At 44.8% G+C, this 14,069-nt stretch overlaps 1 protein-coding gene across 1 annotated transcript; it reads right to left on the bottom strand.

Moving 5' to 3' along the window:
• Positions 1–6,935: 6,935 nt before the first annotated feature.
• Positions 6,936–9,128, bottom strand: LOC123030180 (E3 ubiquitin-protein ligase Topors-like). Its single transcript, XM_044443865.1, has one exon. The coding sequence runs from the start codon at positions 9,126–9,128 to the stop codon at positions 6,936–6,938; it is 2,193 nt and encodes a 730-aa protein (XP_044299800.1).
• Between the last annotated feature and the right edge of the window lie 4,941 nt (positions 9,129–14,069).

Genomic DNA, 14,069 nt, shown 5'->3' with positions numbered 1-14,069 from the left:
TTAAGCAGCTTCCCCAAAGGGATGACCCCCTATAGCATCTCCCCCTTCAGTGCCACCATGGCCAGAGCACCACCTGGCAGGTAAGAGCCATGCCAAGAGACCCACCCAGCTGGCTCAGGTTGGCTCTCACCCAGCTGCTCTCTAGGTGTAGGGGAAATGTTGTGGCAGGGTTGTGTTGATTTTGTTTTCCTAGTCAATCTGTGCTGGTGTGTATGGGGGTTTGAGTGGGGAGGGTGTTAATTGTAGTTCATTGTTTAACATTATGAATATCACCGTATTAAGTAACTCTGAGTTTGTATTGCTCTGTTGTTAATATGGTATTGTGCCTGCTATGAGTATATTACTGTATTTATATTGATTGTGTGTTTTTGCTATTGTAAATGTGTGATTATATTATTGGATTTATTTGGCATCTTGTCTTGCTGTAAGCCTCCCAGAGAGCCCTATGAGCTACTCAAATGTAGCATACAAATGTAATACATCAGATCACATCACATCACCCTTGCCCTCGTGGTATCTCAACTAACTTCCTCTATTGCTCCTAGGAGAAAAGGACCATCCCAGCAGAGAGGCAAACTAGCCAAGTTGGCAAGCATCCTAGAGCAGTTCAGCTTTGGTGAGGATGATGGTCTCCCTCACAGCAAGTTCTCCCAGTTTCTCTCCAGCCTCTTGATGCCACCTCCCCTACCATTCCAGGTTGCCTTCTGACACTCTGAGACAGATTTTAGGAAAGGGGAGCACACGGGAAAGTGGGAATCAATCAAAACTGCCTCTTCACTCCTGAGCTTTCTGGGGGCATCCCATTTGGTTGAAGAATTCTGCTCAGCAACTTTAAAGGGGGAGAAAGCAACTTTGTGGGGAAGAGTCATTTATATAAAGGTACATTTTTGTAAACTAAAACGTAACTAGTATGAAGCCATGGAATCCCCAAACAAGGCCATTGGAAACTCTTTGGAAAAACTCCAGCTTTGGAACACACCACAGAGTTGGAAGCAATCAATTCCAAAATGGGACTTGGACAACTCAGTCCATTGATTTGCTTGATGTTTGACAGTCTCCAGTTTCAGCAGTGCCTGGAGACTCTGGTAAGAATAGATGTACTTTTCCTTTAGTGAGTGTGTTCCTGGAGGCCTGTGCTTAACAGCATCCCAAGGTGAGCAAGATAATCAGAAGCACATAATGGGAGGGCAACTTCCCAGTGCAAGAAGATGGAGCCTGAGTAACTTTCCTGCACATCTTCAGATATTACCAGAATGTGGAACAGCTGGTACTGCTCACCCAGAGATGCTTTCATTGCCACAGCATGTGCCCTCCTAGAAAAGGCATTGCCTCATGGGTCAGCCTCAAAGTATGCATTGCAAGGACTGCATAGCATGCAGCTAACCCCTCCTGAGCTGCTTACTAAGCAACATGTTGAGCAACGGTGGCCCTCCAACAGCCCTGGGTCAGCATGGCAAGTGATGAAGGATGGTGGAAGCTGTAGGCCTGGAAGGTCACAACTTACCCTCAGCTGGAACAGAGAAAGGGAATGCTCTAAGATCCCATGTGCTACCTGACACTTTGACAGCTTTGCATTAGAATAATTAACAGCTACAGAAGAAAACAAATGCTCAGGGCTGACACTAAGACTAGACATGGGTGGACACCTTCTGAGTGTCCAAGATCTTGCAGGGCCCACAGACTTCCTCCTCCTCTTCAGCGGGGAGCTGGCTTGTTCACCTGCCTCTCACTCTGGCCCAGATGATGAAGAGGAGCAGTAGAAGCAGACGTCACGGCCTACTTGCTCATTGGCTCTCACCTGCCATGCAGAAGCAATGATGAGAAAGAGGATGCGGAACCGCCGGTTGATCATGGCCATGGAAAGGTAGACTTATTGAGAGACTGGCTTATTGAAGGCATGTGACCCACTGAAGTTGTCCTGCCCAACGTCTTCTGGAGCTTGCACAAAAATCACTTCCTGATTCAGGTCTTCCTGTATTTCGAGCACTGCTGCACAAGATTCTTGATACCTACTGATTGCTTTTTTGGCACTGCAGTGATTATTCATGGAAGAAAACCCCACTGAATGTGTATGGAAATCTCTCACAAAATACTCAAGAAGCAAACTGAATGTTTTACTGCTTTTGTGATCTCAGTGGCTGTAAAATGCAAAACATGGAGCCCAGGACTTAAAACTGATCTATCCTATTCACAGAAATGCTCTAGCTTTAAGTGTTTGGTGGGAGGAAGCATTTTCAAGACTTTAAGGAGGTACGTGTGTGTATACCTTCCATTAATAATGCAAAATTGGCTTTGACTACTTAAGAAGAATATTAGACAAAGTGAATTCCCATTCTAAGCCACTTGCTAATCTTTTGACACTTCTGAAGATTGCAAGATAAATCCCCGGGTTTCCACTCACTTTGCCTGTTTGTTTGTTTAATTTCTACACTACGCAACTGCTGAAGCTCTCTGGGCAGTTCACAAAACGCAATGTAGCCAACATATACCTGAAATCCAATTCTTTTAGCTTTCTTAATCCACAAGTAGAATAGAAGGTGAAGGTTTTCTTTTGGATTCATTAAAAGAGTATGTTTTTGTTTCAATGAGGCTTCAAGTTAGAGTACTTGAATTTCATATAGGTCCCAAATGATTCAAACTCACTTTGCTTGCAATCTGAAAGGGAGTGTATTCTTTTGAAAAACAGTCATATACTCCTAAATCTGTGATTGCTTTTGAAAAATGTTCCTTCAAATCCAAATTTTTAGACAAATGTGCCTTCCCATACTTTTGTCAATGTAAGGAAGTCTGTACTTTTGAAAAATAGGCACAGAAATGCACACTGTTCCCATCTGAGCAGACAAGTGAATGAGCTCAAGTGTGCCAAATGGAAAAGGGAGTGAGCTAAATCAAGTTTAGAAATGAAATTTGGAGAACTCCTCTCGTTCTCCCAGCCTTACTCCCTATGCAACATTAGATAACACTTGTCTTTTTTCTGTGGCTATATGAGTGGTAATAAAATATTAATAATTTTATTTTCTATGTAGGATTGTTAGTCTCTGATCCTATGTCGATGTATTTGGCAGCCAACTCTACTCAACAGGTCCTGAACTGATGAAGAAAGGGAGGAATCTCCAGATAACACAATGAGGAATGCATTCCAGGTCCAAGTTGTTTTGTAAAGCAGTCCAGTGGCCATTCAAAAATGGAAGGAAGAGTACAGGGACTCCCAGCCCTCCCCATATCATGCTAGAACTCCTAGCTTAGTGGGGCTTCCATATTGGTAATGGAACCATATTGGATTTGCCAACTGCATGAGTAATAATGCCCTGCATGTGAGGGGAATAGGGATAAGCACTCACTTGTTTTCTGTCCTTTTCAGCCTCAACTCCATACCACCCTGGAGGTGAGAAGAACATTGTAAAAGATGAGCAAACCCCATGCACATGGGCTTCACTTACAGTTGGGATGAACCCTGCCAGAATCTGTTCCTCCAAGCATTTGTGGACTTCTTCTGCTTCTGCTCGGTCTTCCAAAGGAAGCTGAGCCAAGCTGAAGTCCACGAACACCCATGGAGTCCTGTTTTCACAGGGGCCCTATGCGTTCTCCTGCTTCCAGAACCCTAGATGAAGAGCATGTCATTGAAGGCTTCACCAGGGACAGCTACCTTTCACAGGAAGCTCTTGTCATGGTCACTTACTTCATGGGAAATTGTGCCTATGCTGCCTGGCACCTTCAGTCTGCAGCAGGTGTTCTTCCTGCCTGGCAGCAGCCACCCTTTCTCTGCTTCCCTCCATGATGGAAAAGCACACGGAAAAGTGACTTTTTTCCACGGGAGGTCATTGATGCCCCATCGGTGAGGGTGTTCAAAGATAAGCTGGACATGCACATGGTGGGCATGTCATGAGCGGAGCCGGCTGGAGCCGGGGGTCAGACTAGATGGCCCGGGAGACCCCTTCTAACTCACTCTGTTTCTATGTTTCTATGGCCGTTCCCTAGAAGGATCCATAGCCTCTGGTGTACTTGAAAAAACTGCAACCTAACAATCTGAAGCTTGCAAGGTGTGCATGCATAAGGGATATACTGCCTCTAGTGGTCTTTTTACTAATTGCAGCCTACAAAAACAAGTGCCCCATCGTAGCTATATCACATCCCGGTTAGGCGCCTGGGCCGATGGCACTGCTGGATGGGGGCCTTGCTCCATCATCAATATTACTCTGCAATTTTACAGTATTACGGATGCCCATGACCAGCCTTCTTAGGCACCAGGAGCAGCCACCATTTGAACAGCCACTCCAGGCCCAACAGAGGGCACAGTGCACGGGGCTTGATTCCTTGTGAGAACCACTGAACTCTGATCAGGAACTCAGACTGGGCTGCCACAAAGCAAACCAGAGTCCAGGGAGCTCAGCCCAGGGAATCCAATGGATTCCCAACCCTGGACAGATCCCCGGACATGCCCCCACACATCCCACCTGAGTGGGACGGTGTAACGTGGTGTCCTGCAACAGCAGGGGGTTGGACTCAATGGCCTTCATGATCCCTTCCAACTCTAGTATTCTATGAAACTGTCCATCTATCTCTAGCTTCACCCATGGCTAGAACCTTGACCACTGAGGTTTCCACATCATGGAGGGAGCCCATGTGGACGGTTGGGTCCTTGGTGATCTGATAATAAGGAAGAGATTGGCAGACCCTGCTCTTGTCTTCACACAATTGTGAATCATTTGTAGGTCGGTGGAGTTACAGCCATGGCAACATGATGCCATCCACAGAATCATGTGGAATACCATTGCCCAGACCCATCACAGTGGTGGACTTCAAATAAGATCATCCGCTGTAACTGTAGTTCTTCTACTGTATGGCATGGGGAAGTTATCACATGATAGACATGCTTTTTGGAAAATCAAGTAGAACAAGGGTGTTTCGTGGTTATCATCCTTGTTCTGAATTCTGAGATAACAAAGTGTTTAATGTAAATGCCACTGGGAGGGAAGATTATTCAAGCCAGCAAATGTTTACATGTCAAATGGACTGCTACAAATAAGCCCTTAATTTAAGATTAAAGTAGTAGCTATTAAAAGTTAATTACAGTTGATGTTTGGGGGAAAACACTTCAGTCAGCAGAAGAACTGCAGTGAATCCTGCTCTCCTTACTGTTATCTCAAAATTACACAGGCAATCAAGTCATTTTATGACTGAAAATGGGTGGACGTAACGACAATACTCTGAAATAAACAGTCAATTGCTAATTCACATTATATGCCTCATAAGAACAAGTTATCAAGATGCACAAAATTCTCTCCCCGTGAACCTTTTCCTGGAGCTCAGCCCTACCCAGATGAATGAAAAATCCTCTATTTTAGGGTGGACAGAGTTGGACCGGAGCAACTCAATGGCTGCTGTAGGCTCGTCTTGTGGCTGGTCCCAAATACGGGCATCTGTATGGGGATGGACCAATCTGTAATTCTGATCTCAGGTCTTAAATTCAGTTCTTTCCAAATGCTGAGAGTTTTTTTTTTTAAGTTTGCCTGACGCATCATGCCAAATTTGGGAATGTGTAAATTTTGGCTTCACAAATCACAAACAAGTGGTTTGACAGTTCAGGATTAAGCATGATGGCATGCAAATGGGAACTGGATGCATTTCTCCCACATAAGTAGCTTCCAGGCATGTAATGTCAGAAAGAACAGAATTAGTGCACTGCATCTCCAGCTGTTTACAACCACGATGCACCTCTGGAATTCAGATGACAAATGAGCTGAAATTTCAGAAGACGTTTCTAAATCTCTTTCTCTCTTTTTCCCCCACTTAGAAAAAAGGCCTCTGTGCAGAATTTTCTTTGGATGTGCTCCAACATTCAATGATGGCAGCTACTGCCCTGTTCCACCCACCCTCTGGCACTCACACACACGAAGCACTTAATTCTGGCTGTTCTGAAAAGGTCCAAGCTCAGTGCATGGTGAGTTATTTCAGTGCTTCTTGCTATCAGATTTTCTCTCTGCTTGGGATGTTTTCCATTTCAAGTGCCAAAGCACCTCAGGAGGTTTTGTGCATGACGCACCTTGAGGGACTTGGGAGTAAAAGGTGAGTTTCGTTGGTTGCTTTTCTCAGGCAACAAAATGTCTTGGTTCAGTCTTGTCCACTCACCCCCCCCACACACACACACGTGCAGTGCCCCAGAATGATGCTAGATCTGGGGCATAGAGGAGGATACAAAACAAACATTTTGCCCATGTGTTTGGTTTTGGCTCTGTTTCTCCCTGAGCCCCAGCCTCATTATTTGAAAATAATAATTGACTGATAATTGGCACTTACTAATTTACTTTAAAAAGGCAGAAATCATTAATCATTCCATTGCTAATTGCTTCAGATACACCATTATCAGGGACTGCCTCACAGCTCTAGGACACGCTTTCTCAGGGATCCACTAAGGCAGGAGTGTAAAAATTGGGGCCCACAGGCCACCTGTGGCTCATTTCTGGTGGCCTGCCTGAGTCTGGTGCATGAGGCCCTGAAGTGGCACTTCTCATCACTTGCTTACCTCCTGTCATTCCAGGGAATTCACCTGGCAGGTTCAGACAAGCAAGAGGTCACCTTAATTGAATGGGGCATTTTTGCTTTATGATAGAGGGCTGATTTTTAACTGTCAATTGGTTTCCTGCCCCAAAATCCTGGCAAGGGGTTGTGATGAATTGAATCATGTAAGTACACACATACAAATTAGAGTTTTATTGTATTCTTAAGATGCGAAAGGCAGATTTACACTGGAAGAAGAATGGCCCATCTTTGGCATGTTTTGTTTGTGCTTTTCTTTGTGGCTTCTCTTCTTGTGAAGCTGTTCTGTTATCAGATACATGCATGCCTGTTCATTAATTAACCTATTACTTCTGCAGCCATCCCTTCTCAGATATCATTGTGGGCTTTGTGTTGCACCGAGATCAGTCACAAAAGCTTTAACTGTGCATATTGTCCTGGAAAGATCTCAGTTCCCCACTTGAATAGCCAGGCTCCATGTGGTGTCTCCTTTTCCCACCTAGCTTATCATAAGGTCCCATCTCTTGCCCCGTGGCAGCAAACCTGCCTCTGGGTCTCCCTGTGGTTCTACACCTTTCTGCACAGTGGTACCAGCCTTTAACGAGATTCTCTTGATTGATCCAGCTTTTGTTTTCTGGGAGAAAACAGAAGGTCTCCCTGGAGCCAGCCAGCGGTTTTGGACCATAAGCCCTGGTTGGCTCACCCTTAATGTACAATGGGTCTTCTAACCTGTACCTCTCATAGTCTTGTTGATAGTAAAGATATCTCCAGTTGGGTTCACTGGAAGATCTGTTTCTTAAACCATCATAATCTTTACTCCTTATTTTTCTGAACTGGTGAGTGTTGTGAGACTTTGACTTGCTTATATCTTTAGCCACGATGTTCTCACTTCTTAATGGGCCAGGGCTCCTGCGAAATAAGCTCACATCCCTAGACCTTGATCGCCTGTGCTCTCTCCTGCATCTTCTGTCTCTAGAACATTTTATATACTGCTTCTCTTCACGGGGATGCCTTCTTCTACTTCTGCCTCCCCGTCTTGCCTTCGGGGCAGGATATCCTTCTTCCAAATTGCATTTCATGACCCTTGATCCATTGCTCTTCAGGACACGCTTCCTCCTGGGACATAATACCAGATGCCTTTCCGAAGAGGAGTCTTTCAAGTGCCTTATGGGAGAATCTACTTGTTGCCACATGGTTGTTTCCCCCTTTGTTCCATGTGGCATATTAGTGATTTTGTCAGCATAGCTGTGAGTAAAACTAAATGCTTCATAGTCTTCAGATCCCAATATATTTAGGGAACTCTTAGAGGCACCAGCATCTATAGTCTCATTTTTCTTTATGTATTGAAGTAGCTGAGAACGCCTGTTTTTTCCGAGGTCATCCCCTGTTTGCTTTCCTTTTTCAGACTCACTGTTGGACAAGTCCTCCAGATGATTCCCTTCCTCGTTCAAATGGATGTGGTCATCTGCTGTGGTAGACACGGCCATGGTCTCCTTCCCCGAACTGGAGTGAAAGCATCCTGGGTTTCCATCTTCTACATTATTGTCAGCTTTGGACACCTGATCGTCAGGAGGAAGCAAGGAACAGTCCTCATCAGAAGATGCCGAAGAGATCAATGAGTCTGAATCTTCTCCCATTAGACTGGGACATTCATATAAGGCATTCCAGTCATATTTCTTCAAACTCAATGGCGACAGCACAAAACTGATGAACTCATGCAAGAACTGATTCGTGAAACGATGCAAATGGGGCTGTAACAGAGCTTCGAATTCCTTGCTCCATAGATCGTGCTGTGTCATGTTGTTTAGGATGAAACTCTGCAAGCTTTGAATCTTCGGCCTCTGATTGCCACACAGGACTTTTAATTCTCTCTTCAGCCACGGGATTAATCTATCAGAGTAACCCGGATTTCTTCTGAGAAATTCTGCCGAGGCAGTTTGGTTGAAATCCGGATTTGGAGCATTTTGAACTAGGATCCCCGCATGGTATAAAGCTCTCCTAAAGTGAATTACTGCTTGGGCTTTAAACTTCCCAAGGCTTATTACTGCTCTGTTAGCAGGTCCCTTTGTTACTCCAAATTCTCTCATGAGCTGATAGACACCCTTTTCCCTTTGCGTTATCATTCCCTTAATTTCATCATGCACTATGCCGTTGTCAGGGGGCGATGTGAGTCTCTGAGAGGAAGCGGATGTGTGACCTTCCCTGCTCTCAGAACGAGACAGGGTGCCATCGTTCAGGGGTAGGATGTACTCACAAAGGGCACCTTTGGAGCCAACCATGTGGAAGAATGAGTGGAAACGCTGCTTACAGAGTGGGCATAGTACTTTCTTTCTGGACCATTTCTGTATACAATCGAAGCAGAATTTGTGATTGCATGGGTTCAAATATGTCTTGTCCTGGATTCCTTCCAAGCAGATGGCACATGTTGAGCTTTTTGCCATGCCTCCTGGCATTACCTTCACCAAAGAACCCCCGCTTGGGGATCTGAAGCCACTCCTGGCTTTAAATTCCTTATGCAAGGGTCTCATGATCTGAAAGAAAACACAGAAATCTTGGAAGAGCCAGCACAAGGCAGCATTTTTTTTTTCTGGTGTAATTTGCTGTAGGATCATGGTTCCATAATATTTTATGGGTGCAGAAGGATAACTTGAACTGTTTCTGGTTTTAAAGAAAGGAAAATGCAAATAGTTAGCCTAGTTTATGTTGTAATTATGGGTGCACCAGTCTGCCACTGGGCACAGTTCCACATGGGCAGCCCTACTTAAGTGGGGAAGCGGATGTGAAACGGGTGATTCCAATCTCCAATTCATCAGCCAACCTAAATGCAGAATACTTAAAAATGAAGCTGAAATTCCAGCAATTGGCCGTTAAGGAGAGAGGATAAACGCTTCGACTGAGTTTCCTGAAAGACACGTATTAGCTGATTACAGCTATAACAACAACAACAACAAAACAGATCGAGGATGTTTGCTCTAAACTTTGCAAACATAGATCTGTTTTTCATTCCATAATTCAACAGTGTGATGTTTAATGAAATTCAATATAAAATCAACATCAGGTTTTTTAAAAGTTTGCCATTTTAGCAATTACCATAATTCATTTTTACACTCAGTGACCATATATTACAAATTTAGATTGTTATGTCCCTTTCCAACTTTTCTTCACCTCTATTGGCCTTTGGAATTTTGCCTTATTAGTGTGGATTTTCAGTTATCCAGGACTTACAAGATCTTTCACATCCATTGAAAATCAATCAGCTCATTAGTGAGATAGTGGCAACATTATTTTTGTCAGTGAGGTGACTTGCCTCACATGAACAGATTTTGAAAACAAAAAACCATCGTACTTTAGTCAAATATTGTAGGTTACTCAAAACAGATTATAGTAACAAAAATGCTCATGACAGTTGCCATTTTCATATTGAGGCAGTTATGGAGTTGAATCCAACTTCCTTATTGTGCTTGTAGAAGGGATAACATTGGTGTACCACACTGGACCTCCACTTCTCCTGCTCCTCACCCCTTCCCTGGAGGGTCCCTGAAAATCCCCTCCCATACATATTTGAAGGGCATGCAGGGGACTGTAGGAAACGACCCAGAAATCCCATCCCTTTTAGGCCCCAGCCTGTCTTAGTTTATGGGGTAGGCAAGGGACTGAAATTTAAGGATGTTTTGGATGAGGTAGTCCTAAAAGGACTAGTTTGGACTAGTTATGTGTAAATTACAGTACTGAATGTGAGTTACCTCAGGATGTGGGATGAGTTAAAGGAGCCAAACTTTTCAAACCAACAACAAACCATGGTTTCTATTCGTGGTTTATAGCTGGTTAATAAATTATGCTTTATGTGAGGAAATGGGTTCAGACACAGCAAGAAGCCTGAGTTCAACCTACCATTCCATGGTTTGCATTATGTGCAAACGAAGAAAGTGTATTGAAGTCTTGCCACAAGGTAAATTGAGAAAAAAAATCAACATGGGGTTGTTAATTTTAGTGGAATTCCTCTAGGAATTCTTTACCATCACCATCACCATCATGAAGTTCCAATTTTGTCCTTTCTAGGTTGCATCAATATTTAGTTGGTAGTGAATTTCTTTTTAAAGGGTTGCACAAAGACCACCATGTACAGGCTGCCCATGTATAAATCCCATGGTCTGAAGACCTACCACCACCCACAGGCAGAAAAGAGCTTTTAAAACCAAGAATCTAAAACCAGGACTAAACATGTACAGTGGCTGCAAGTGCAGGAAACAGGATGCAGACAATCTGGGTTCTAGTCGCTGCTCAGCCATGGAACTCACTGGGTGACTTTAGGTCAGTCACAGACACTCATCCCAACCTACTTCACAGAGCTGTTTTTGTGAGGATAGGAGGAGCAGGAGAATTCTGTTAGCTGCCTTGTGTTTCTTGGAAAGAAAAAAGGTAGGATATAAATATAAATAAAGATATCTCCTTCTCAATAAGCCCAGCTTCTACCATCATTATCCTCTCCCTCCGTTTGCACTCACCAGCTCACCTCTTCCAAGCAATTGTTTGGTTATTGGTTCCTGCGGATGGTTCGCTTTCCCATAGAGACAAAGATGGATAAACAGAACTTGATGGATGTTCTAACTGTGACCTCACTATGAAGCCCAGCAAAGCCAGTTCCTACTATGCAGCATGATTCTTTTATCAAGCCCTCATTTCAGTGCTTGTGAGGAAGCATGTTCCAATACAGGATGCCACATATGTGATTCAACATGCATTCTTAGGGGCTTAATGTACGCTCGCATCCAATCATACAATATGCATTAATTCAGATTCCTTATGCACAGACATGGATAGCATTCTGGGTTTTTAGAACTAAATGAGTGTTGTTGCTCAGCCCTATGCATGACTGCCCATGTGACAAACTTCTTGTCAGTTAACGTCCTTAAATTATTTAGAACAATCCATTTTTGGTCCTTATCCCAAAAGTACACACATACCGTTTATAGTGGAAACTCCACATTCAGAGGCAATATCTCTGTGAATACCAGTTGCCATGAAAAATAAGATGGGCATTTTCATGTTTTGCTTGTGAGTTTGCTGTGTCATCTGTGGAATGAGACTTTTGATCTGATCCAAGCAAGTAGTTCTTAATATTCTTATTGGTCCTGTATCAATAATTCCTCCCACACTCTTGGTCATTCTCACTCAACACAATGGGCAGGAAATTCATAACAACACAAGAAAAGCCATGCTGGATCAGACCAAGGGCCCATCTCGTCCATACACATGCTGGCAGGCAGCTGCCCACAGGATCCCTCAGGCAGGATGGGGCCTGCCCAAGCTCCTCAGCAACTGGCATATGCTGGCATTCAAAGAAGACAATTTGGAGAAGTTATCATGGGTTGAGGGAGGGCATCTTGTGTCGACCTCACTTAAGAAGTGGCCAAAGGGTCTGTGCCAGTGTCCTACCTTTCATTGTCCAACGAGAACAGCCTTTCTGACAGCTGGCAGTCATCTTGGCTTCCCACACTCCAGATAAAGCTTAATGGAAGACACAATGAGGCAGCTCCTGTCAGTTTGTCCCTGTATGTGTGTGCGCTGCCATATCAGGAAATGCAAGCAGACTAGGAGACAGGAGGCATCGGAGAAATGAATTGCAGAAGAAACAGCCCCCCCCCCCACACACACACACACACACGCACCCAGCCATCTTGCAGCCATTAGGCAAGCTGAAAAACTACCACCAGAAGGAGCTGGAACTAACCTGAGAGACTAACTGCAGGAGGGAACATAGAAATGTCATCCCTGGGGGAGGTGGGTGGGCAGGAGAAAAGTTTCAGGAAATGGGAGGACAGATTTTGGCACAAGACTCTCTTCACTGCTTCCCCAGAGCCGGACATGTCACTGTCCCACCTGCTACAGGGTAGTCCGAGAAGTAGTGCATTATGAGGGTCCACTCTAGAGAGTGGTTGCATCCAGGATCCCCCTTCAGAAATTTCATGTTTGGACCAGCCTGAGAATGGTGCTGAACCTTGAAGAATAACAGCTCCAGATAAGGAAAATAAGTCAGAGACATTCTGAGATTTTATTTCTTTTTTCTCTGCTACCAATGTAGGGTCCCTTTGAACATTTTTCTTCAGATTTCCTTCCCCTCTCTGTGTGCAGGTGTGCTGGTTGCCTTCCCTTCTTTCCTCCCCTTGAAAGATCCTGGAAACAAGGCTAAGGTAGGACAGTGAGCAGGATGTGAAATGGAGACCATGCATGATCAGTGCTAGCACCGCAAATAAGGAGGGAGGGAGGGAAGCAGCTTATAGGAAAATAAAAATAAGAAGGGAGAAGTTGTGCAGGGCAATTTCTCTCCCCGCTGCCCCACAGCTTATGCTGAATCAACTGCAATAGTGGAAGTGGACATCTGTGTCCCCTCCTTGCCCTGGCAGTAGCTCCAGCACTGGATAAATTGTCTTGAGTTCAGTTTCCCCCCTTCACTCCTGGAAGCCACAGACCTTTCTTAGCAAAAAGTCCTCTGTTCCCCAAAGTGTATTCCTGAAGCATGCTCACCCAAACTGAATCTCTGAGCGTGCTCGGAGTAGTTTGTAGAATGCAATCTAGTATTTACTTCTAGGAACTCTCCTTTGGAATGTGTTTGGACTCCATCCTTTTGGGAGGAGGGTTTTGGAAATGAGCACCTCTCCTCCCTGCATGCCAGCCCCGTAATTGAGTCTCCCACAACCCACTACATCTGTCTTTTGAGAAACTCCCCTATTCCAAGCCTACTCCCAATAGCTGTATGTTTTGGTTGCTCTCATAGGCTTCCAGAGCACCTGGAGAGTCTGGCCTTGAGATCAGCCCCTCTGCTTCTGGAATTGGCCCACATTCTGACCCCCCACCCCATCCCTTCTCTGCCTCCTCCTCCGAGTCCAAATCAGCATGCCCGGAAATGTGTGCTGAGAGAAACTGTCACTCTCAATCCCAAAATAAATGCCATAGAGAGAACTAGGAGACCTGATGAATGGGGTGAGTTGTGAGGACAGGCAGAGGGATATTTTGTGAACAGAGCCCTTTCCATCGTGAAAGGGGCACCTTGGAACGAGACCCATTTGTTGGCAACTTAGCAAATCGGCAGCTCCTGCAGGTTGGGTCCTCCCAATGCCATTCAGTGATGTTGGGAGTACAAGACCATGTGGATGGAGCTCCTTCCTGTGCCCATGTTATTCCGATTCTGCAAGGCTAGGTGATGGTGTAGGAAGGAGCCATTACCTGGACTCCTCCCATCTAACATGGTGGGCATGTCGTGAGTGGAGCTGGCTGGAGCCGGGGGTCAGACTAGATGGCCCGGGAGGTCCCTTCTGACTCACTCTGTTCCTGTGTTTCTGTGTTTCTAACCTTGGCCTTCAGAGTTCAACAACCTCAGCAATTTGTGTGAGATCTTTGCCTGTCAAGGCAGCCTTCCTTTACTCTTGCATCTGAAAACTCCAAAGCATGTCACCGGCTTTAATTGAACTTGACACCCGATTTCCATTTGATGCAAATGATTGCTACACCGCATGCTGGCTCTTGAAGACAGATAATCTCTTTCCAAATGTGCT

This window comes from Varanus komodoensis, unplaced genomic scaffold (genome assembly GCF_004798865.1).
Source record: "Varanus komodoensis strain SLA01 unplaced genomic scaffold, ASM479886v1 scaffold43, whole genome shotgun sequence".
Taxonomy (NCBI): domain Eukaryota; kingdom Metazoa; phylum Chordata; class Lepidosauria; order Squamata; family Varanidae; genus Varanus; species Varanus komodoensis.
This window is presented reverse-complemented; position numbering and strand designations above follow the sequence as displayed.